This window comes from Oryctolagus cuniculus, chromosome 5 (genome assembly GCF_051225735.1).
Source record: "Oryctolagus cuniculus isolate XC-2025 breed Fujian yellow rabbit chromosome 5, ASM5122573v1, whole genome shotgun sequence".
Lineage (NCBI taxonomy): Eukaryota > Metazoa > Chordata > Mammalia > Lagomorpha > Leporidae > Oryctolagus > Oryctolagus cuniculus.
The window spans coordinates 1,611,055-1,634,812 of NC_142871.1; the positions used below are offsets into that span (position 1 = coordinate 1,611,055).

General features: G+C 58.9%; 1 protein-coding gene across 28 annotated transcripts in view; it reads right to left on the bottom strand.

Annotated features, from left to right (window-relative positions):
- Window positions 1-23,758, bottom strand: part of AFDN (afadin, adherens junction formation factor) — a 145,433-nt gene that overhangs the window by 18,597 nt on the left and 103,078 nt on the right. For 26 of the 28 annotated variants that reach the window (XM_089332450.1, XM_089332447.1, XM_070074581.2 and 23 more), the window contains 7 exons: window positions 23,456-23,654; window positions 20,391-20,494; window positions 17,705-17,791; window positions 3,712-3,777; window positions 2,822-2,895; window positions 2,104-2,222; window positions 237-431 (listed from right to left, as the gene is read on the bottom strand). In XM_089332450.1, coding sequence (XP_089188576.1) covers window positions 237-431; window positions 2,104-2,222; window positions 2,822-2,895; window positions 3,712-3,777; window positions 17,705-17,791; window positions 20,391-20,494; window positions 23,456-23,654 — 844 coding nt within the window. Of the gene's footprint in view, window positions 1-236; window positions 432-2,103; window positions 2,223-2,821; window positions 2,896-3,711; window positions 3,778-10,219; window positions 10,419-12,585; window positions 12,643-17,704; window positions 17,792-20,390; window positions 20,495-23,455; window positions 23,655-23,758 lie in introns of those variants that run through there. The other 2 variants (XM_089332451.1, XM_089332452.1) reach the window with 2 other exon arrangements.

Here is a 23,758-nt window from a genome sequence, read left to right on the forward strand (position 1 = left end):
CCTCTCTCCGTTAACAGCCTTTAGAAGTGTGAAAAGCACTTCACACCTCCTCTGGGAACCGCCCGCGCCTGCTGGACTTCAGTGTGTCTCTGAATCACGGCTTCCCCAATGCAGCTTGTGTTTCTGCTAGAATGCTGGTGATGACAGCCTTGGGAAACGAGGCCCCGGCAGCAGCTTCCATTTAGTAACAGACAGAGCGCAGAGCGGCACTCTCACTGCCCCGCGACCCCGCTTACTTGCGACGTTGGGGCTGGAGCGGTGATCGGCTCTGTTCTTCACCAGTCTGTCGTCACCAGGCAGCTTCTTTGGCTCACTGTACTCCGCCCAGGGCATCGGAGGACTTTCAGGAGACCCGTTCTGGGCTGAGTTGTTATAGAGCTCAAAACCTTCACTCTTGGGTCGAGGTTTCCCCGAGCCACGGCGATCTGAAACTGAGGTCGGGGCAGTCAGTGCCCCACTCGTGCAGGAACCCACTTTACTCACCGGCAACATCCGGAATTCCTGACGACTGCTGCTAACGTGAGAAATATGCTAATTTTCATAAAAGAATGCATTGTTTCTATGGAATCTTTAAAAAGCTTTAAAATACATACACCAAAACTGACAACATTTTATATCACAGGTTATCAGTGGGAAAAACACACATTTAGTTCATCTCCTCATAAACAGAAACTCTTGTTTTAAGTAAAATGTACTTATGTAAGAGGCAGAGAGACACAGAGAACAAAAGAACATGGCCCCCTCTGCTGGCTCGTCCCCAGATGCCGGTGACGGCTAGAGCTGGGCCAGGGCTGGGCCAGGGCTGGGCGTCAGGGGCACACTCCGGTCTCTCACGTGGGTGGCAGGCCCGACGAGCCGTCACCTGTCCTCCCAGTCTCCATCAGCAGGAAGTCCAAGTTGGGAGCCAGAGCCAGGGCTCACACCAGGCATGCACTGTGACAGGTGGGTGTCCTCGCCGCAGCCTGCCTGCCGACCCCAGTGAACCTGTACTGGCCCCCAGGGCGACCCACGTCACCTCCACGAGGAGCCACACTGGAAGCGGTCACTCAGCTCCCTGCTTCCTGGGGCTTTCTCCCGCCTGCTGGCCCTGTGCGTCAGCTGCTTTCAGCTGCTTCCCTCCTTGCTCCCGACTTAGCCTCGAATTTGCTGCTTTTAAACGCCCGTGAACTCAGAGAGCAGACTCAGGATGTCACGCGTCAAGGCCGGTGACAGGCCGCATGGCTTTGCCAGGGCCGCCTGCTGTCTGTCTCAGCTCACAGGAGGCCCGGGCGCTCAGACACGCCTCCGAGCGCTGACCTGTGACGAGGGGGGCCCTGCCCAGGCCCCCGGACGGCGGCTGCCGCACTCAGCAGGCGTCTCGGGACCCGCGGGAAGGGGCGCGATGGCGGGAGGGGAATGCTCCGGGATTCTGCTGCAGGTTCTGCATCCTTTCAACAAATTCTAGACGTGTCCTCATCCACGGACGCCCTCACTACCCGAGCTCGCTCGGAGCCCCGCGATGGAAGCTCCCAGCACCACTCAGCCGCGGGGGCGGAGTCAGACGGCTCTGGGGGCAGGGGAGCAGCTGGTGGATGCCGGGGTGGCCCCGAGGGAACCCGGCTCCAGGGGAATATGGAGCCCCTTACTCCTGACCCCCGGGCACTGGGACGACCGCCAGTACCCAACTCCACAGACTGTGTGACATTACAACAGGTCACGGGCCGGCACTGTAGCCAAGTAGCCTAAGCCTCAGCCTCCAGCACCGGCATCCCATATGGGTACCAGTTTGTGTCCCGGCTGCTCCTCTTCCAATCCAGCTCTCTGCTGCGGCCTGGGAACGCAGTGGAAGATGGCCCAAGTGCTTGGCCCCTGCACACACGTGGGAGACCCGGAGGAAGCTCCTGGCTCCTGGCTCCTGGCTTTGGATCGGTCCAGCTATGGCCATTGCGGCCATCTGGGGAGTGAACCAGCGGATGATGACCTATCTCTCTGTCTCTCCCTCTTTAACTGTGCCTCTCAAATAAATTAAATAAATCCTTTAAACAAGACAAACCCCTTAACCAGCTATAAAAGACAAGGCACGCGGTGGAGTCAGTAAAGCCGGCGCCCCCTGCCGGCGCTTACTTCTCTGCATCATGGGGGACGGCTGGTTGAGGAGGGTCGCCAGGCCGTGGTAGATGGCACCTTGCTTCGCCACTTCAAGTGTCACCACAGAACTCGTCCTTGTCATGAGCTCCGCAGCCCTGGGAAGAGAGCATCACGAGAGTGAAGTGAGACTCGGGGCTGAGCTGACAGCCACGGCACAGGCGCACAGCCGCGGCCCCGCCCCGGTGACACGGCGCAGGTGCACAGCCGTGGCCCCGCCCCGGTGACCCGGCGCAGGTGCACAGCCGCGGCCCCGCCCCGGTGACCCGGTGCAGGTGCACAGCCGCGGCCCCGCCCCGGTGACCCGGCGCAGGTGCACAGCCGCGGCCCCGCCCCGGTGACACCGCGCAGGTGCACAGCCGCGGCCCCGCCCCGGTGACCCGGTGCAGGTGCACAGCCGCGGCCCCGCCCCGGTGACCCGGCGCAGGTGCACAGCCGCGGCCCCGCCCCGGTGACGCGGCACGCAGAACTCCAGCAAGTGCCAGCAGCACTTTTTTTTTTTAAGCATCAAAGCAGATGCTGTAGACTACAACCCACATTTATATTTGTTAACAGATACAAGTCAGGGACACTCAGAGTCCACAATAACAAAGCAAAGTGTCTCAGCACTATTTTCCATTTTCTAATTCTGAGATTTAATAAAAAATGTCATCTAAAAATGCTAATACTAAGCTTCTAGCAAAGAAGTAAGCCGTACCTTTCCTGAGAGAGTCCGACGAGGCTTCGTCCATCCACACTGAGGAGCTGGTCCCCTGCAGCCAACCGTCCATCCTGCGCGTGTCCAACAGGTGGGGGGGGGGGGAATGGTAAGTACACAGCCTGTCTGCACTGTGCAGTCCCCTGCAGCTAAGTGCCCGGCCTGCACACGTCCAGCAGGGGTGTGGGGTGGGGAGGGACCTGTCTGCACTGTGCAGTCCCCTGCAGCTAACTGCCCGGCCTGCACACGTCCAGCAGGGGTGTGTGTGTGAGGGGGGAGGGACCTGTCTGCACTGTGCAGTCCCCTGCAGCTAACTGCCGGGCCTGCACACGTCCAGCAGGGGTGTGTGTGGGGGGGGGACCTGTCTGCACTGTGCAGTCCCCTGCAGCTAACTGCCCGGCCTGCACACGTCCAGCAGGGGTGTGGGGGGGAGGGATCTGTCTGCACTGTGCAGTCCCCTGCAGCTAAGTGCCCGGCCTGCACACGTCCAGCAGGGGTGTGGGGGGGGGGACCTGTCTGCACTGTGCAGTCCCCTGCAGCTAAGTGCCCGGCCTGCACACGTCCAGCAGGGGTGTGGGGGGGGGGGACCTGTCTGACTGCAGTCCCCTGCAGCTAACCGCCCGGCCTGCACACGTCCAGCAGGGGTGTGGGGGGGGGGAGGGACCTGTCTGCACTGTGCAGTCCCCTGCAGCTAAGTGCCCGGCCTGCACACGTCCAGCAGGGGTGTATGGGGGGGGAGGGACCTGTCTGCACTGTGCAGTCCCCTGCAGCTAAGTGCCTGGCCTGCACACGTCCAGCAGGGGTGTGTGTGGGGGGGACCTGTCTGACTGCAGTCCCCTGCAGCTAAGCATCGGTGGCACCGTGGATCGCTCTTCCACAAGGATACTGACCACGTCCGCCGCGCCTCCTTTCACGACAGACTTCACGTAGATTCCCAGTTTGTCCTGGCCCGCGCCCTAAGTAAGAGCAAGGCAGAAATACCACTCTCAACACAGCCGGGAGAAACACACTGCACAGAGCCCCACAGGACACGGACAATACAATTCCTAGTTGTACAGGAAAACTAGAAATATAGAAACTACGTTAACAGCATTTATCCTCTATTTGGTAAAACTAAAAACAGAAAATGTGTCTATTTTACTTAAAAGGAAAGAATATCTGAAAAATCAGTTATTCATGAACACCCCAGAGCACAGGCAGAGTTCATGTCACAGCTCTGAGCAGCTACAGGCACACGCAGACGGCCAGCTGCACACACAGCGTGTAGCAGGAGCTACAGGCACACGCAAACGGCCAGCTGCACACACACAGCGTGTAGCAGGAGCTACAGGCACACGCAAACGGCCAGCTGCACACACAGCGTGTAGGAGGAGCTACAGGCACACGCAAACGGCCAGCTGCACACACAGCGTGTAGCAGGAGCTACTTTAACACATTTTAATTCATCTGAAGCGGCTTTTCTGCGGGGTCTTGACATTTCAACGTTTACCACGCCCCTCACACTCTCGTTCTTTTCCTACATATCCTGTAGTTCAGATTTTAAAATGGAAAGAAATTTATTGTGGCAAACAAAGATAATTATGCAGAAAGCATATATTATAGGCCTAAATAAATATTAAAGCAGCAAGACCCAGTCCCCATAGAACTGTCTTACTATGTAAGAGTAACGGACCTCTGTGAGCTATGAGTACTGCATTTGTATACACACACGTTACAAAAACCGCAACTCCAGGGCCAGTGCTGTGGCACAGCAGGTAAAGCTGCCACCTGAGACGCTGGCAGCCCACGTGGTGCCGGTTCAAGTCCTGGCTGCTCCCTACCAATGAACCTGCTAAATGCAGAGAAGACGCCCAAGTACCCGGGCCTGTCACCCATGTGAGAGTCCTGGAAAAAGCTCCTGGCTCCTGGATTCAGTCTGGCCCAGCCTCAGCCATCGTGGGTGAACCAGTGGGTGAACCAGTGGACAGAAGACCTCTCCCCGGCCCCTCAACCCCGCTTGTCTGGAACTCTGCCTTTCAAATAAATGAATACGTCTTCTAAAAAGGGTGATTTCAGTAAATCAATGAGAACAAATTTTCTAGGAAACTATTCACATTTTACTCTTAAAACCGACAGTTTACGTGTACAGAGCACCCCTGACCACAGGGCTACCCGGCTCCCTTTCTCTGGGAAGGGGGGGCGGGGTGGGGGTCACGAATGCTGCAGCCACTGCTTTGTGTGCCACCTTCTGGAAACTCACATCCCCTACATTCTGAAAACATCACACAACTTCATTTAACCAAACAACTCCATGTTGGGAAGCTGTGGTTCCACGGCCCACACAGGGTGGAAACAAACACTTCCGTGGCACCCGACCCCGGACCAGCCCCGCTTCCGTGGCACCCAACCCCGGACCAGCCCCACTTCCGTGGCACCTGACCCCGGACCAGCCCCGCTTCCGTGGCACCTGACCCCGGACCAGCCCCGCTTCCGTGGCACCTGACCCCGGACCAGCCCCGCTTCCGTGGCACCTGACCCCGGACCAGCCCCGCTTCCGTGGCACCCGACCCCGGACCAGCCCCGCTTCCGTGGCACCCGACCCCGGACCAGCCCCGCTTCCGTGGCACCCGACCCCGGACCAGCCCCGCTTCCGTGGCACCTGACCCCGGACCAGCCCCGCTTCCGTGGCACCTGACCCCGGACCAGCCCCGCTTCCGTGGCACCTGACCCCCGGACCAGCCCCTCTTCCGTGGCATCTGACCCCAGACCACAGTTCTCCCGACCTGCTCAGCCGCGTCCACACATCTCTCCTAGGTAGCCGCCATACTCCCTGCTCTAACCTCCCACCCAGCCCAAACATGCAGCTGCCTGCTGAACACCAGGCAGGCCTCTCCCTTACCTGTTGTGGCTACAACTGAAAACACACACACACACACACACACCCCTCGATCTAACACAGGATGTTGCGAAACAGAAGGCTGGAGCAGTGTGGGGAATGGAGTAAGGGCTGCATGGGAACTAAATAATTCCTTTTTTTTTTTTTTTTTGGTAAACGTATAACTTTACTAAAATCAAACATTAAAACACGGGTCCGGGGCTGTGGCATAGTGGATCAAGCCACCACGTGCAGTGCCATCATCCACATGGGTGCCGGTCTGTAGCCGGCTGTTCCTCTCCGAGCCAGCTCTCCGCTCATGGCCTGCGAAAGCAGCAGCAGAGCGTGGCAGACCTGGAAGCAGCTCCCGGGTCCTGGCTCCCGGCTCCAGCCCAGCCCAGTCCTGGCTGTTGCAGCCATTTGGGGAGCGATCAGCAGATGGAAGATCTCTCTCTGCTTCTCCCTTTCTCTGTCATTCTTTCAAATAAGTAAATAATTAAAAAAAAAAAAAGTTAAAACAAAAACTGCCCAGCACTGCCAACACCTAGACCCAAGGGCCTTGGATGGCTCCTTCTGCCCTAAATACACACACACACACACACACACACACGCACTCCCTGTCTCTCCTGAACAGCTGGCGAAGCCCGCACACTTTTATATTGACTTTGAAATGTCAAAATAAGAAGTCCGACGTGCAGGTGGCGCCCGCGACGTCGCCGAGAGCCCAGGCTCCCACCTGACTGCATCCAGGCCGGGGCAGCCTCCTTGAGCCTGCGGAGCTAAGGCACAGGAGAGCAAACGACGGCTGAGACGAAACCCCCCGCCCACCAGTGAAACGGCGCTCCCAACCCCCGAGTGACAGCTCAGCCGCTGAATCACTCAGCAGTCGGCCAACCGTGCCGACACTGGCCAACGCAGACAGCGTGGCCCCAGGGGCTCCTCGCACCGCAGGGGCAGCTGTCCAGTGGTCTTGCGGTCGCGTGCTCTCAGCAAACGCACGTGGCTTCACGTCCCTTTAGGCCGAGTCCAGGCCACTCTCTGTCTGCTTCCCACCCGACTGGCGGCCGAACGTCAGATTCCCAACTGGTCCAGTGAAGGAGCCCACAGCAGTCGCATGCCATTCTCTTTTGGTTAATGCAACTCTGATTTTGCAATTTAAAAATAAAAAGCATCTTTTTAATAACAAAACCAATTACTACCATCTCTGACAAGAAAAATGTTTACAGCAATACTGGCAACATTCTGGTAATACTGCTATAAAAGAGGAAATAGCAAGTTTGTGCTTCAGACAGGAAGTCACACCTCCCTCCCCCATCTCTGGTCTGCTTTCCAAGGTCACCGTCAACAAAGACTACGGGGACCCCAGTCACTCCTTAGACAGTGCACCAAGGAAGCCACAGAGCGGAGCAGGGCACGCAGCAGCTCAGGGCCCGGGACTTCCTAACTACGCCACACCTGACACACCGATGACAGGTTCCCACCGCAGGCGCCACACGGGCTGCAAGGAGTGCGTCACAGAACGCGAAACCGGCCACCTTGGCAGGCGGCTGAGAACACTGATGCAGCGTGGAGTTCAGTAAGTGTAAACTCAGACGCCCACCAGCCGCCAGCCCTGAGCGCCCGTGGTGAGTCCTGACGCTCGGCAGGAGGCGGCGGGCGGCTCCTCCTGCCGGATCTGCTGGCCTCCCTTGGCCCGCGTCTCGGGAAATCCTCCTTCTAGAGCACCCCGGCCAGCCTGCGGCAGACACATCAGCCTCCTAGTCACTGGCACCAAGCTGGGCCCCATTCTGTCCTGGCCCCCACCTTGCCTTTGTCTTTCTGATGGCCTTGATCTGCCGGAATCCTCTGTTCCTGCACCCCAGGCTCCCCTGCCAACCAGAGGCCAGCACAGCCGGGGAGGACGGCCCTCCTCCTCGCTGAGGCGCCGGTGCGGCATCCCAGCCACCTGGCACAGTCACCACAGCTGCTGGTGCGGGCGGCGCCTCCCCCGCCTCCCTGAGAACTCTGCCTCTGCCACAGCCGCTTCTGCGGGAGCCCGACTGTGCACTCGGGGGAAGCAGCCCCTTACCCAAGACCCAGCACAGGCCATCTGCCGCTCCACGGCAAGAAGCAACACAAGTGAGCAGAACCCGCGAGCGTTCCAGTCCACGGCTCCAAACGTGCTGCTTTAGCAGGACACTCACACCGTTACTTGCGGGTAGCACACGATGGTAAGAGGGGAGCAACTTTCGTCTTGTATACCCGAAAGTCCTCAATTCCAAGTTACAACTCGTCCTTTGATTCCGAGTGGACTGACTTTGGAGTAAGTCCGTCTGTCGCACTAAGCGGTCTTCAGGGGAAGACGTGCTTGTGATCATCCGAGACCTCCATGCCCGGACCCACCTGAATGTAAAGGCTGTTGGAGTCCGGGTATGAACACAGTGTGATTAAAGGTCGGACAATGCCTCACGCAATACGACACTAAAAAAATACCATTAGAGAAGGGACGTGACAGGAGGGAGGCCAGGCACGGTGTCAGTTCTAGAACATTCTAGGGGTGTGCTACATTTTGGCAGGCACCTGGGGCTCCCAGATGTGACCCCAACTCTGCAGGGCAGTGGCACAGCTCCCTGGCAGCCTCACTGCCCCCTCGGATGCCCTCCCGCCACCTGTGCCCCGGCCATACCCTAGCCACACATCATCCAAGCACAGTGCTGGCAACAATCTCAGAGAGACAGTCACACGTGAGTGACCAGAGTCGACAACAACTAAGAGTTAGTCCAGCCATCTGGATCAAACCAAGGTGGGTAGTTACTGTCAACCCGAACACCACAGTCTTCACCGGGCTTGAACCATGTCCATGGTCTCAGCCTGGTCACGCTGGCCTGGGCTGGCACGCCAGGCGTCAGCTGGGCACAGAGGCTTTGCTGCATGCCCACCGTGTCCAGACACCTGCCGTCTGCGGGGCCGTGAACCCCTGCCTATCTGGAGTTCACGCTCTCCCCACCCACTTCACCTACACCGAGACAAGAATGTCATAACCTAGGACAAGAGACTGTAGGAGGAGTGAAACCTCTTTTTAAGGTCAGATTTCTAAGTAACGACGTACACGCTCATCTAGTCTGGTCAGAATGGATCATCTCCAGCTCCTGTCTCTCTCTCTCACACACACATGCACACTTACACACACTTACACACACGCTCACTCTCACACTTACACACGCTCACTCACACACATACACACTCACACTTACACACGCTCACTCTCACGCACTTACACACGCTCACAGTCACACACACGCTCACTCACACACTCACTCTCACACAGTCACACACACTCTCACACAGTCACACTCACACACACACTCACAGTCACACACTCACAGTCCCCAGGCCCCTGCTGCTGAGTGTTGTGTGCAGCCAGTCACTGACAGCCGTAGCAAGCAGTGACCCAGCGCCAGCCAGAGGCACGAAGAGAACGGCACAGGGGACGCGGTGGAAGGGCCCTGGAGGCTCTGAAACGGTGCCGGCCCACGTGCGGCCACCAAGCCACGGGGGCCACAGAGCACCTGGGCTGAGAAGTCGGCCTGGGAAACATCCAGACGGCAGACAGCACACACTCCTGGCGTCACGGTCCTCAGTCACAACTTTTTACTATGTGTTGAAATAACAACTTGGATATACCGGGTAAAACAAAACATTATTAATGTTAATTTCACCGGTTTCTTTTCACTGTCACTAACAGGAAGTTAAAATTATTTACGTGGCTCACAGTATGTTTCTAAAACAGCACTGCTCTTAAACGTACGTATCAGCAGCCACAAATACTAGCTATAAATTTATAATTATGCAGAAAATTGGGCAAAAACAAGATCTCATCATAATATCTATCAGCTAACGTTACACATCTTGAACTCAAACCATGAGCCATTAAAACTGAGTACGACATAACAGGCACGTAAAAACTAAGGATCACCAGCCTAAAATACCTGAAATAATAATTGAAAGCTATCACTGCATGGTCTGTTCATTACCTGCAAAACCAAGAGCATGCCTGGCCCTCGGGTTAACAGTCCTCACCTAACAACTCCTTTCCAAACAACGGGGGAGGGGGTACGTTTAGAAAGCAGTTCCACATCCCAAAGGCATCGGGCTGCACACATCTTACACCTGGAGACAGAGTGTGCCCTCAGATCAAACACACGGGAGCCACACGCCTGGCGCAGGAGCCCCAACCGCCACGTTTAGCCCCTGTGCCTTCACGATGGCCGATGTCAGACGACGATGTCAAATGTACCATTAGCAGGTACCGCAAACCAAAGTCAGGAGCTCTGGACCCCGAGTCCTCAACATGAAACACAACCACCACCACCCGTTTCTCAAGTGCATCCTGAGAGGTGGCACAGATGAGGGTCGGGGAGAGCAGGGCGGGCAGACAGGCGGAGACAAGAGGCAGAAGCAAGCGGTATCCAAAATTCACCCGTGAGACTACGGCAGGAGGAGAAACCAAAGTGAGCAGAAAGGTGACCAAGGCAGAGCTGACGTAGCGCCAGGCACCTACGGACCTGCTGAGATGGCCAGAGGCAGCTCCGTGCTCTCCGTGGGGCCGCAGCCTCCCCACACCCTCAGACATTCCAGCAGCAGCCTGTGGGAGTGTGGTGTGATGAGCAGCATGAAAACATCATTAAAAAACAATCCAAAAACAAAAACACAGTGGGAGGAAGAAGGCGGCGCTGGCCAGGCAGCCTGAATGCCGCCCATTGTTCTCAGGTCTGGAAAGCAGCCGCAGGCAGCCGGCGCCAGGAGCAATTCCAGAAGCAGGCGCATGTGCCACAGCTGGCGGGCCTGCCCCAGTGCCTCTCCTCTGAGCAGAGCAGGCTGCTCCGACTCACCATCAAAGCCACACTCGGGCTTTAAAATGCTCCCAAGTGCTCTCTTGCTGGTAGGAACTGGCTCAGTTTTGAAACAATCAGTTGCAAAAAGTGTTCCCTACACACAAGTCTACCTTAGCCAGCTTGAAAGGGGCGGTGAGGTAGCCAGCAGGGCGGGGGCTGCGTGGACTCCAGCTCTTCCTCGCCCACCCCCTGCGGTGTCGGACACCCCTGCATCTCAGCCGTCCACAGCGTGAAGGGAATGGACCGGACAGGGGACACACTGCGTGGCAGGACACAGGCAGGAGGCATGGAGCCCGAGCACCACGGTGCGGCACCCGCAAGGGTGACCCGAGCTGGGGAGGCGCGAAGCATCTGCGCCAACTCCGCCTTCTGTGGGGCCCAGGCAGGGAGTCAGGGCTGCCCGTCTGTGCTCCTGTCACGTTATTTCATTCATGTAACTGAATCTGGTATTTCAGTCACTCCCAGAAATCGGCACGTAGGCTATAATTAGAAAGCGGACTCTTATATAATTTGCTATCTTGTCTTTGGCCTACAAATATAAAGCGTTATTTTCAAACTCATCAGAAAAGCCACGGAGCACGGCTTCGCATCAGACAACCAGACGGGAAGACGCGCCCGCAGCAGCTCGGAACCGCAGCTGCACAGGGCATTCGCGGCTGACTAAAGGCAGCCCAGGACGTCCGACTCCCTCGACGGCGTGGTGAGACCATCAGCACACACAAGCCCCCACAGCACGGATCCCAGCCTGTGTGAGGGGCCACGCCGCCCACAGCACCGATCCCAGCCTGTGTGAGGGGCCACGCCGCCCACAGCACCGATCCCAGCCTGGGTGAGGGGCCACGCCGCCCACAGCACCGATCCCAGCCTGTGTGAGGAGCCACGCCGCCCACAGCACCGATCCCAGCCTGTGTGAGGAGCCACGCCGCCCACAGCACCGATCCCAGCCTGGGTGAGGGGCCACGCCGCCCACAGCACCGATCCCAGCCTGTGTGAGGAGCCACGCCGCCCACAGCACGGATCCCAGCCTGGGTGAGGGGCCACGCCGCCCACAGCACGGATCCCAGCCTGGGTGAGGGGCCACGCCGCCCACGGCACCGATCCCAGCCTGGGTGAGGAGCCACGCCGCCCACAGCACCGATCCCAGCCTGGGTGAGGGGCCACGCCGTCCACAGCGCCGATCCCAGCCTGGGTGAGGGGCCACGCCGCCCACGGCACCGATCCCAGCCTGTGTGAGGAGCCACGCCGCCCACAGCACGGATCCCAGCCTGGGTGAGGGGCCACGCCGCCCACAGCACCGATCCCAGCCTGTGTGAGGAGCCACGCCGCCCACAGCGCCGATCCCAGCCTGTGTGAGGAGCCACGCCGCCCACAGCGCCGATCCCAGCCTGTGTGAGGAGCCACGCCGCCCACAGCGCCGATCCCAGCCTGTGTGAGGAGCCACGCCGCCCACAGCGCCGATCCCAGCCTGGGTGAGGAGCCACGCCGCCCGCGGCAGGAGCTGCACTGGGAACGCCGCCTTCACCCTCTCACCTCGAAGGCCCGGGAATCGTGTGTTTTCAGCTTTCAAAGCTAAGGATGATTTAAAGATTTAAAACCAGCACTCAAAGAGCATGAACTAAGACCATGTTTAAGACGGTGCCCTTCATTTTAACATGAAATAGTAAAATACCCCAAGTAGTTGTAAAATCGCCAACAAATCATATTTCAGAGGAAGTTTATACTAAAACCACGCAATGTGGCCAAAAGCACTGCACACCGGGGGCCGCGTCCACGTCCTCATGCAAGGGCACAGTGACAGCTCCCACCCCCCCAAGCCACTGACCACGCGGAGCCGAGCAGGACGACTCGGTGCAGCTTCCGGCTTGCAGTGCGTAGGAGCTGTGCGTGTTCATGAAGGTGAGAATCTCCAGCATAAACAGAGAGCAGCACACGTGGGCGTGTGGCTGCCGCGTGAACACGTTCGCTCTCGGCAGGCTGAGACAGGCCTGTGGGAGAGGACGCGCTCCCTCGGGCGGCGGCGCCCTGCGGGGACTCACCACAGGCTCTCTCCTCCCCACGACGGAGAACCACGTCTCCATCCCGGGAGCCGAAGCGCAGCGCTCTCCTCCTCTCAGCCCTCGGCAGCGGCCGACAGCGCCGAGCTCGACGCTAGGACGCAGCATGGACGGCACTGACCGGCCAAGCTGGACCCACGCAGCACTCAGACCCTGACGCAACCAGCCCGCTCAGACTTTCAGTCACCCGGTACCTCATTAAACTTTAAAAGGAGCTGCAGAAATAAAGTGAATTGTTGATATTTTAAAAAACCCAAATTAAACAGGAAGCATCACGCTGTCCCACAGACGAGCAGAAAGTAGCATGCTAAGCTTCCCCAAAAGCCCTATTTTAAAAAGTAAACTGCATACCACACGGCCTCCAAATCATCTGGATTTCATAAAACCTAACCACCACATGGAAGGCGAGTCAGGAACTTGACATCAAAACACGGCTCAGGGTTGCAGCAGCTGAGCCACACGCCAATTAAGACGGCAAGAGGACAGCGCCAAAGCCCAAGCCAACACTGCAGACAGAGGGCACAGCAGCACAGCCACAGGACCTGCAAGCGTGAACACGGGAGGGGTCCACCTCTCACCTGCGGCTGCGGGGGCTACGCCACGCCTGCAACCCAAAGGCAAGGAGCGGAGGCTTTGCCTGACGGCACCGTCGGCTCGGCCCACCACGGCGGAGCCCCGTGTGCCGCGGGCCACGCGGAGCGGCTCCAAGTGCCTCTGGAGGTCAACTGCCCCTGGGGACTCGAAAGTGCGTCGGCTCTGCCACAGTAAGTGAGGCAGGCCTGCACGCACAGGACCGCTGGCACACACGGGACGAGCACACCCTGCCAGGGGACGGGTGCACTAAGCCGACAGGCCCGCAGGTCAGCTGGACTCCGTGTCCCACGCCAGGCAGGTGCGACGCTGTTTCCCCCAAGACGGCTCCTCCACAGGCGTTCTCTCCGAGTCAGCTCCCTGCCAGCATCCCTGTGCTCACACTGGAATGCTGTCACCGGCTCCAACCTGCGCCCCACTGTCCCCCAGCCACTAGCGTTCCACTTACCTTCACGGCCATCTCAACCCTACAGACCCTGTCTCCAGCACAGGCCACCTCCTCGGCTGCTCCAGAGAGACCAGGACTCACTGTGAGTTTCCAGTCCATTAACTCATCTGAGAACTGCCACTCAATAAATATGCAACAGCACCCACAGTGACGCTGAAACTCCAGGGTAAACAGACAACGCCCTGCCCTCCAGGGCGCACCCTGCACCTACCTGCCGCTGGCTGCCTCTGGGCCATCTCCGGCCTCCCTGGAAAACGGCTACAACTAACTTACTGCCCCCTGCTGGGAATCCTGAGCGCCCACAGTAGCAGGGGTAAACGTCAAGCCACACTCTGGGGGCAGGTGTTTGCCACCCCACATCATCCGGTCCTGGCTCTGCCCCCGAAGCACGCCACCGCTAGGCGCACCCTGGGAGGCAGCACTTGGGTCCGTGCCCCCCTCCCAGGAGCCTGGAGTTCGTGGCCCAGCCTGGTCCACCTCTGGCTGCCGCAGGCATCTGGGGAATGAACACCAGATGGGACACATATCTGCCTCCCAGATTTTCAACTAAATAACAGTTTTTAGAAACTGCACTGTGCTCATTTTTGCCTCACCCAAACGAGGACAAGGCTCGCTCTGCCAGGCCCCACCTCCAGGGCCACCAAGTAACCCCGCGGCTGTTTTGGAGATGCCCTTACTGAACGAGTCAGCCCAGCCTCTGCCAACTGTCCCAGGGCCGGCCTCGTGCAGAACCAGCGGCTGTGCCGCGCGACCAGCCTGGCCCCACGCAGCCACGCGAGGCTCAGCGCTCCACCCCGGGACGGCCCTCTCCTCCGTGCCCTTCCTTCCAGCTGCAGCTGCAGAGTGTGTGCTCAGCACACCCTCACTGCCCTCCGTGCCACCGGATCCCAACAGCCGGCGGACACGGCTGGCAGTGCCCTCCGGACAGCGAGGGCTTTGCGCAGTAAGCTGGCTGCCTGGCACGTGGTGTCCAGTGGGAGAAGCAGCTGACCGGCTGAAACGGCTTCACGAGAGTCCAGCCTCTCCGTGGCTCGCGGCCTGCGAAGTGAGGCACTGCCGGCCTGGAGCTGCGTCTGGACTCCCCGTCAAAACTCGCTTTTCTCCCGCTTCAAGTGTATACACACTACTCACTCGGGGCGAATGTGGGAAGAGCAGAGGCGAGACCAAAACGAGAATCGCCCGCTGACAGGGAGGACCCGGCCTCCCTGTGTTGGGGGTTTGGGGCACAGCTCCTCTCCCCTGCCTGGGCGGGGCCGGGCCTCCAGGCACTCTGCCCTGCAGTGTCCAGTTCTAAGGGACTTGGGGCCTCATCCTCCTCCCCCTGGTGACCCTGTGGTGAGTGGGCTTCACGTGTGACTTGGAGGAGTGGAAGCGACCCCGTACTTAAGCTGGGCTCGGAGTGGCTGCGACGTCAGCCGTGCCCGCCCCCCAGCTCTGTCTGATGTCGACAGAGCTACGCTCACTGTCCTCCTCCTCTAATCCCATCCCCACCTGCAAATACTAGTGAGATGATCTCCCAGGTTTTTCGACACATCTTTCACATTCTCTCTCAGAAACAAGAAAACCACAGAGACTGGAAGACCATACCACGGAAATCTGTACTGTATCTTAAACGAGGCACTCATGTGCTCCTCTGAAGTACACACTAGTTTAAACACTGGCCACTTCCTTCATCAGGTACTATCCTAACCCTGGTAAGCCTAACGGAGCCCAGTGGGACAAGGCCCCGCACTGAAGCCCACCCTGCGGCTCCCGGTGGCAGCAGGTGCAGGTCCCCGCCTGGGCCGCAGACGCTCCTCCGGCTCCCGGCACCCGAGACGCGCTCTCCTGACGCATTCTGTGGTGTGGCCCGGAGAGGGGCCTGCCTCCCTCCAGGGCGGCCTCTGCGGGAGCCAGAGGGCACACGGCAGCTCAGGGCTGCAGGCCCCACGGAAGCCGAGTGACCAACAGGGCTGCTGGTGGGAGAGGTGACCAGGAGAGCTCTGGCTGGCAGCACGGGTGCTGCAGGTGGCCCAAGGCCAGGTTCGTAGAAGGCACAGCTCTCTGGTGACCGGTCCTGCTCCGGCACGGCCCCTCCCCGTTCGGACTCCTGGTCCGTGTTCCCCTCCCACCCAGGGCCACGGACAGGCAGTGCCTTCCCGTGGGCTCCCTGGGGAGCGGCTCTGCAGCTGTGGGGATGACGCTGCCCCTGGACATGCCGGGAAAGGCAGGGCTGGAGCCGCGCCCTTCCTCTGGCCGCTGGCCAGCGCTGCTGCAACGGCTGAACAAAGGCTGACTGTGGCTCCGCGCTCGGCATCCTGTCCTCACTGTCCACCTGCCCCGGCAGCCGGACAAGGACACAGGTCAACACTCACAAACAACCAGCGGCCACATGACATCAGAGGGGTGCGGGGGCGCCCAGCGGACCCTCCCTGCTGTGGGTAACACCGGTTCCTTCATGTGCCAGAGAGAAGGCCCGAGGCCCGAGAGGCCAGACGAGTCACACCGGGCAACATGCAGCGACTGATGAGGCAGCCCCTCCGTGCTGCTCCGGCCTCCAGCAGGGGTAGCTGATGCAAGATGAACAGGCAGCTCGAGGCGTCTGAGTGCGCGGACTCAGTCTGACCCCAGCAAGCGTTCACTCCCAACATCCCCAGGGCGCGGGGCGCCGCTTCCCGGAACCACAGAAGCCTGGAGCTCTGCGGCAATTCTGCACTGCGGGTGGGGACACAGGATCCAAGCCGGCGACCACCACAGGACAACCCTCTGAGTCAGAGCTGAGCCTCAGCGGCAGCCCCGCCCACAGCGCCCACCCCCGCAGCCCCAGGTGCTTCTACAGCCCCGCGTCAGTGCACCACTGCCTTGCCACTCCCAACCTCACTCCACGGCTGTCCAGACAAGGAGCAGACTCCTCCGCCTGAGCACCAGAGTGTGGACATCGGGAAGCCCTTCCTAGTGGGGCGCTCGGCTCAGGCCCTGCTCGCGGGGTCACTGCCCCCTCCCACAGACCTCCCTGTGCCCGTCTACCAATCACTCAGGTTCCGAGGACTAGCTGAATGCCACTTCTCTGAGCAAAGCTCCATGGTAAGTTATTTACACTAGATCTCTAAAAAAAAGCTAGAAACGATCTATTTATGGGGCCAGTGTTGTGGCACAGCAGGTAAAGCCACCCCTGAGAAGCCAGCATCCCACCTGGATGCCAGTTCCAGTCCTGGCTGCTCCCCTTACAATCCAGCTCCGAGGTAATGGCCTGGGAGAGCAGAAGACGGCCCAAGTCCTTGGACCCCTGCGCCCACGTGGGAGACCTAAATGAAGCTCCCGGCTTCGACCTGGCCCAGTCCTGGCTGCTGCAGCCATCTGGAGAGTGAACCAGCAGATCAAAGACCTCTCTCTCCCTCTCCCTCTCTCTGTAACTCTTATAAATAAATCATAAATACATAAATCTTTTTTAAAAAGAAATCACATTTGCCCCATTGGAAATACCTATGCTTCCCCAAGCTAAAATTCATTACAAACATTCTTGAGAATCAACCTCGCTTGAGAGCATTGTGAATAAATAACTCCCAAGAGTCACAATGTTAACTTCTTTCAACTCAAGAAAAGATTCGTGTGGTTTTAAACCCTCCTGCCACGAACTGCACGGTAGAGGGACCCGGGACCCAGGCCCCAGGGTGGGGAGGGTGGGCCAGCGGTCAGCACCCGAGGACAGAGCCGAGGTTAACAGCACAGTTCTCAATTGAAGAACAGCCCTAGAACCAAGTTCTTAAACAGGAACTTAGCTTATGACACCAGCATCTGGCAGAGGCGAAGACACTCCGTCCCACACCCACTGGGCGGCAGTGCCTGGACGCCAGGGCCCAGAGTCCTCTCCGTGTGCTGACCGAGCTGTGCCTGTCAGTGCTGTCTGCTGGGCAGCACTGCTCCCTCGCAAGGCCTGAAGTCACCCTCACTGACCCAAGAGCACACGTCCCTCCCCAAAGACAGGACGGAGCCCACGCCTTACGGCAGGCAGCAGGGCACCGACCAGCTCTGACCCAGGACTCGAGGCCGGCCGAGCGCCGTGCCACCACCATCACATCCTACCTTTGCCGCCACAATGCTCAGGCCCATTCCGTTCTGCTTTTTCAAGGTCACAGTGATGATTTCCGGTTCTTTCCTCAGAGGCTGAGCCTAAAAGATAACCACAGAGGTGACTGCCTGACAGCAACAGCAGGGCCGCACACCCCGAGCGGCTCCCGGTCTGCTCAGGCCCACGGCAGGGCCGCACACCCCGAGCGGCTCCCGGTCTGCTCAGGCCCACTGCAGGGCCGCACACCCCGAGCGCCTCCCGGTCTGCTCAGGCCCACGGCAGGGCCGCACACCCCGAGTGCCTCCCGGTCTGCTCAAGGCCACAGAGTGGAGACACCAGATGTGCTTCAGTACTGATCTGAAAAACCCAATCACGACTCGACTCAAGTCTCGAAGACAAATCCAATCGTCAGTGCTCTGAGAACTTATTTTTTAAATAAAAGTATTTGGTTTTGTCTGTTGTTGTTGTTGTTTGTTCTTAGAATTATTTTATTTATTTGAAAGACAGAGTTACAAAGAGAAGTAGAGGGGCCGGCGCCGTGGCTCGCTTGGTTAATCCTCCGCCTGCGGCGCCGGCATCCCATGTGGGCGCCCATATGAGGTGCCGGCACTGCAGGTGGCAACTTTAACCCGCTGCGCCACAGTGCCGGCCCTAGAACTCAGGACACAAGCACCTGACACAGAGCTGAAGACGCCATTTGTGTCGAAGGCATCCCACATCAGAAGGCCTGGGTTCGAGTCCCAGCCCCACTCCTGAGTCCAGCTTCCTGCCAACGCACACCCTGGAGGCAGTGCCGATGGCCCAGCACTCGGGTCACCACGCGTGGGGGAGCCCCGACGGTGGTCCCACCTGCTGCAGACATACACCATGAGCCAGAGGATGGGACATTTCTGTCTGCCTGCCCTGTTTTATACCAAAAGAGGCAATTTAAGCTTATTTGAGGCAGCCTACAGGAAGACAGCGAAAGACAGTTCTACCACCGAAGAAACAGCAAGGCAGCAGACACGGCTGCTCCAGGAGCGGTGCGGTCCGGGAGCTCCGTGAGGCGGGGAGCGAGCCTGCAGCGGAGCAGGCCGGGCCTCCAGCAAGCCTCGGACGATGACAAGGAAGTGAGATGAGCCACCGTCGGCCACCGCACGCCAAAGGGCACACGGAATGAGAGTCAACGGTGACACTCGCAGGGCAGCTCCGCTAACTGCGCACACGAGCCTGGAAGCGCCCGCTCCACGGTGCTGATGACAGGGAAGCAAAGCAAGCCTGCAAAAATACACTTGAAGAACCAGAGAATTCGGTGACTTTTAAAACCACCACAACCTCTAATCTGAGAAGTCTGAGAATAAACTCGAGAGACAAGAATCACTGTGCATCTAAGGTGTGTCTTCTACGCAGTCCGCACAGCACTGCTGCTGGGTGGGCATTTTCCAAGTGGTGAGGGGCGCTCCCGGGCCACCGCGTGCCACACGGCACTGCCCAGGCTCAGGTCCGGCTCTGCCCCACGCCAGCTCCCTGCTAACGTCCCTGGGAGGCAGCAGTGAGGACTCCCGTGGCTGGGAACCTGCCACCCACGGGAGATCAGGACAGAGCTCCACACCTGGCTCCCACACGGCCCAGCCCCAGCTGCTGCCGGCCTCCGGGAAGTGAGCCAGCAGATGGAAGCTTTCTCTGTCTCTCTCCGTCAAATAAATTTTAAAAATGAAGTTGTTACTGTTCCTCGGGACCTGACAAGCAGCTGCGAGTGAGGTCAGTAAGAGGTGACTGCAGACACGTCCACCTTATCAGTGAGCCACGACGCTGCGTCTGGGGCAGCAAAGCAACCGTCACTAACTCACTCTTCGTAGATGCTCTGCATGTGTCCACAGCGAGTGTGCAGGGAGGCCAAACTACACTGCCGTGGATTTGGCGAGGGGCACCCTCGGTTATGGCCCTGTGGCATCCGTGTCACAGGAGCAGGCTGAGCCCCGGCTGCTCCGTGTCCATCTGGCTCCCTGCTAGTACGCCAGGGGAACAGCGAAGATGGCACGAGTGCTTGGGGCTGTCACCCACACAGGACACTGAGGCAGGAGCTCCTAGCTGCTGGCTTTGTACTGGCCCAGCTGGTGCAGCAATTTGGGGAGTGAATGAGCAGACGGATCCCTCTAATTCTGCCTTTCAAATAAATTAAAAATTCCCCTAGAATGTATGAAACCAGAAAAAGATACAAAATATTAGTAAAATAGAAGACGGCCCAAGTCCTTGGGCCCCTGCACCCACATGGGAGACCCACAAGATGCTCCTGGCTCCTGGCTTCGGATCGGCACAGCTCCGGGCATTGTGGCCATCTGGGGAGTGAACCAGCAGATGGAAGACCTCTCTCTCTGTCTCTACCTCTCTCTGTAACTCTTTCAAATAAATAAAAAATGAATCTTAAAAAAAAACTTCTATAATAAAATCTGTTCAAGTTACCTTATTAATGTTTGTAAAACGCTTATTAACATTAAGCCTGTACAAGAATGAGCACAAACTGTTTTAAAAAGCACTGTTTACAGGCAAAACCTCACTGATATCTGTGAGAAAAATACACATGATACACAGCATGGTTTTCCAGTTTTCTAACAAAACCGGGTTTCCAGCCGTCAGGTCAGAGCGCGTCAGGTCCTGCAGAGAGAAGGCACGTCTCCCCCGGCCACCTCCCGAAGCCCTCACAGCCCGCACGATACTTGCCAGCTCCGTGTTCTCACGCACAAGGTAACTTCCGTAGTCCACACCTTCGAAGTAGATCGTCCAAGTGCCCGGCGAGCGCGTGTGAGGAATCAGCCTGCAGAACCCTGAGGAGGAACCGGGCGAGTCGCGTCAGGACACAGCTTCCGCAAGAGGAATCCTCAGTGGTCTTAACACCTGCCGACAGACCGCGTCTTCTCACGCTCAATCTGCATTCCCTCGGAACGTGGCCTACCAGACGTGCACAGCTGGTCCTGCTTTGGCCCAGGGTAATTCAGCACAAGGAGAAACGCTTGTCCCTGCTTTCATAGGAAACTGCTATGTTGCTTTGCGGCTGCTGTTGATGCGACTGGACCGGGAGACCCTCATAACATCCAGGGAAGGAAGGTGGGCGGGAGCTGGCCAGGGACACCGCAGGGCCGCCCGCCTGCCCCACCCCAGGGCGGGGAAGGGACTCATGTCCACTTGCCGCCTGGACAGGAGTTCTGAAGTCAGCCAGTCCCTTCTCATCACATGGTCCAAATTATTTTGCAGGTTTGCTCATTTAAATTTCTTGCGAATAAACTTCAGAATCATTTCATAATGTACTAGAGATATCTCTGGGGTCTGCGTCAGAGCCCAGTGAAACCTGTCACAAGGGAGCCTTCCCACGCAAGGTGCGTCACTCTCTCAGTCAAACCTGCACCGTCAGTCTCTGACAAAGCGGTGTCACCCAGACCTAGCGTGAGCACCCTGGGCGGCAACCTGCTCCGCATGGCCCTCCCACGGGAACGATGGACGGGCTGGCCTGGGCGCCCTGCGCACCGGCCCAGGAGGCCTCATCCACTCCTGACTGCACGTCTTGGATACTTACAAAGTTTGCTTGTGGTACAAGGAAAAGGAGATGTCAAAAAACGTATTGTTTACATATGGACACAGAAGTGGTTTTACTTTTTAAATCACTGTTTAGGTTCGCTGTCACTCAAATATAATCGACAGCTTGGATCTTAGCCACGTTTCAGAGAAGCACAACCTGACCATGACTTTGAGGCCAACAAACGTGAGCCGGCGCCGGCTTCCCCAGTGCAGGAATGCTGCCCCAGAGAGGTGTGCGTTCAGACTGGTTCACAGCCTCCTCTCACACAGCTCCATTGTGTTCAAACAAAGGGCTGTATGTGAGAGCACAGTGCTCTACTCAGCCCACGAAGAACTGAGCAAGCACGAGGAACATGATGTCACTGGAGAGAACAATTCCTTCTGAGTCTTCCACAGCCTCCCGTGCTCAAAGCAACGGTGACCAGCACCACTGTCATCCGACACACCACAAACAAGGCCGTGACGAAAGACCACAGGTGTCCTCAAATCTGTCCCCGCGAGACTGTCCTCATCTGCACGCTGGCAAACACCCACGCCGCGGCGCACACTGTGAAGCCGGCAGTGCCCGTGCCTGCTGTGTGGCACACACCCGCGTCAGACCACTACGCCAGTCTCCTGCAGCCTTACCTGCCCCAGGCTCATTCAAAGAGCTACTGAGCGAGCCCAGCCTCGCCTGCCTTCAAGGAGCTCAGGCCGCAGCACAGGAACCACGGGCCAGGAAGAGGCGAGGTCTGGCGTGGCACAAGGACGGCCGCCCAGCAGGAGCCGCGTCTCACATGGAGACAGCGCAAGGCCGGCGAGGGGAGCAGGCCTGGAGGGAGAGGACGGCTCGCCGCACGTGGACCCCAACCCTGCGCTGACAGAGGCAGTTCCTGCTGGGACACAGAGCGATCCACTACCTGGGAAGAGGGACTCTGTCGGGAGGGCCTCAGCACAACTGGCAGGTGTGTGGCCGTCCCAGGCGTGAAGCTGGGCGCTGTGGCTGCTGACCTGCTGGGATGTGGTGCCAGAAAGACGCCGTTAAGCAGCCACAGGTAGGCAGGTACGGAAGGATGGCAGGGGGCGTGTCCCAGAGGCTCCTCCAGGCCAGGGTCGGGATGGGTCTAACGCTCAAGGACAGGCTCGGGCCACTCCAGAGGGACTCCAGCGCTCCCTCCTTCCCCACGCGGTCACAGGAGTCCCGGTGCAGCCCGCAGAACTGAGAGCTACCGCAGGGAGACGCACGCCCGTCTCAGCACCAAGGACTGACGCAGGCTCGGCCAGCAGTGCTCCGGGAAGGTGGAGGGCCTCGTGACAAGAAGCCTTTCTGAAACCAGTTTTTGCAAAACTATCAAAAACTTCAAAGACGCCGCCGAGGCCACAGATCACACCCCGCGGAGACTGAGACACGCACTGACGAGGGCCTCATGCTCACTGTACTCGGTGGGCGTAAACTCTGGTCTAATTCAAGAGCTGCTACTTCAGGAGCAAGGGTGGTACTTTCAGTCAACACACATCAGAAAGCAACTGTGGCAAAGGTTACGAAACAGAGCCAAAGGACACCCTGAACTCACAGCCCACGCGCAGGACCCCGTGGACGCCCACACTGAGCTGCGTGCTGGCCTAGCCGTGGCCATGGCAGGCCCACACTGAGCTGCGTGCTGACCTAGCCGTGGCCATGGCAGGCACGTAGGGAATACCAGACGAAGGGGTATCTGTCTCCTGCTTTTCAAACTGAAAGAGGTAAAACTTACAAAGGCGGGCACAGTGCACACGATGCAGGAGGCTGGCGGGGAGGCACCACGGCAGCCGTGGCCCCCGCACCTGTCCACGCCCACCCCACAGCGAGATGCTGACAGAGGGAGTGTGCGGACAGGGCCCAGATCAGACCCGGGCAGGCTGCTCCCGAGGCGCACGCAGACCCAGCCTAGGCCCACTGCAGGGGGTGTCACCTGAGGCTCAGGAGACACCGGCACGGCAGCAGCAGTCCAAGGACTGGCCATGGGTGCAGCCCCGGGAGGCAGGGCCGGCGCCTCTGCAGCATCACAGCACACCACGCGGGCTCCGCGCCGCCGCCGGGACCGCGCATCGCCACACGCACAGACTTCAGGCAGGACGCCCAGGCAGAGCCCAGGCTCGGGCCGCTCTCGCGCCAGGACCGCGCATCGCCACACGCACAGACTTCAGGCAGGACGCCCAGGCAGAGCCCAGGCTCGGGCCGCTCTCGCGCCTACCTCTCTGGCACAGGGGGTCCAGGAACTCCTGCAGCCCGCTGGGGATGTTTCTGACCACGTCGCACGAGTAGCCGTCTTCCGGCAGCAGGAACGGCAGCTGCAGGTCGGGGTCCTCCTCCAGCCGCACGTCCCGCCCGTCGCTGCGGGCCAGCTCGTCGGCCGTGTTCTCAGCCACGGCCACCACGTTCTCTATGAGATCCTGTGTGCGAAACAAACGCGGACCACAGAACAGCTCAGGACCACGGCCTTAGCACACTGGGCACGGAGGCCCGGGCAGTGAGCTCCCCAGCGGGGGACAGAGCT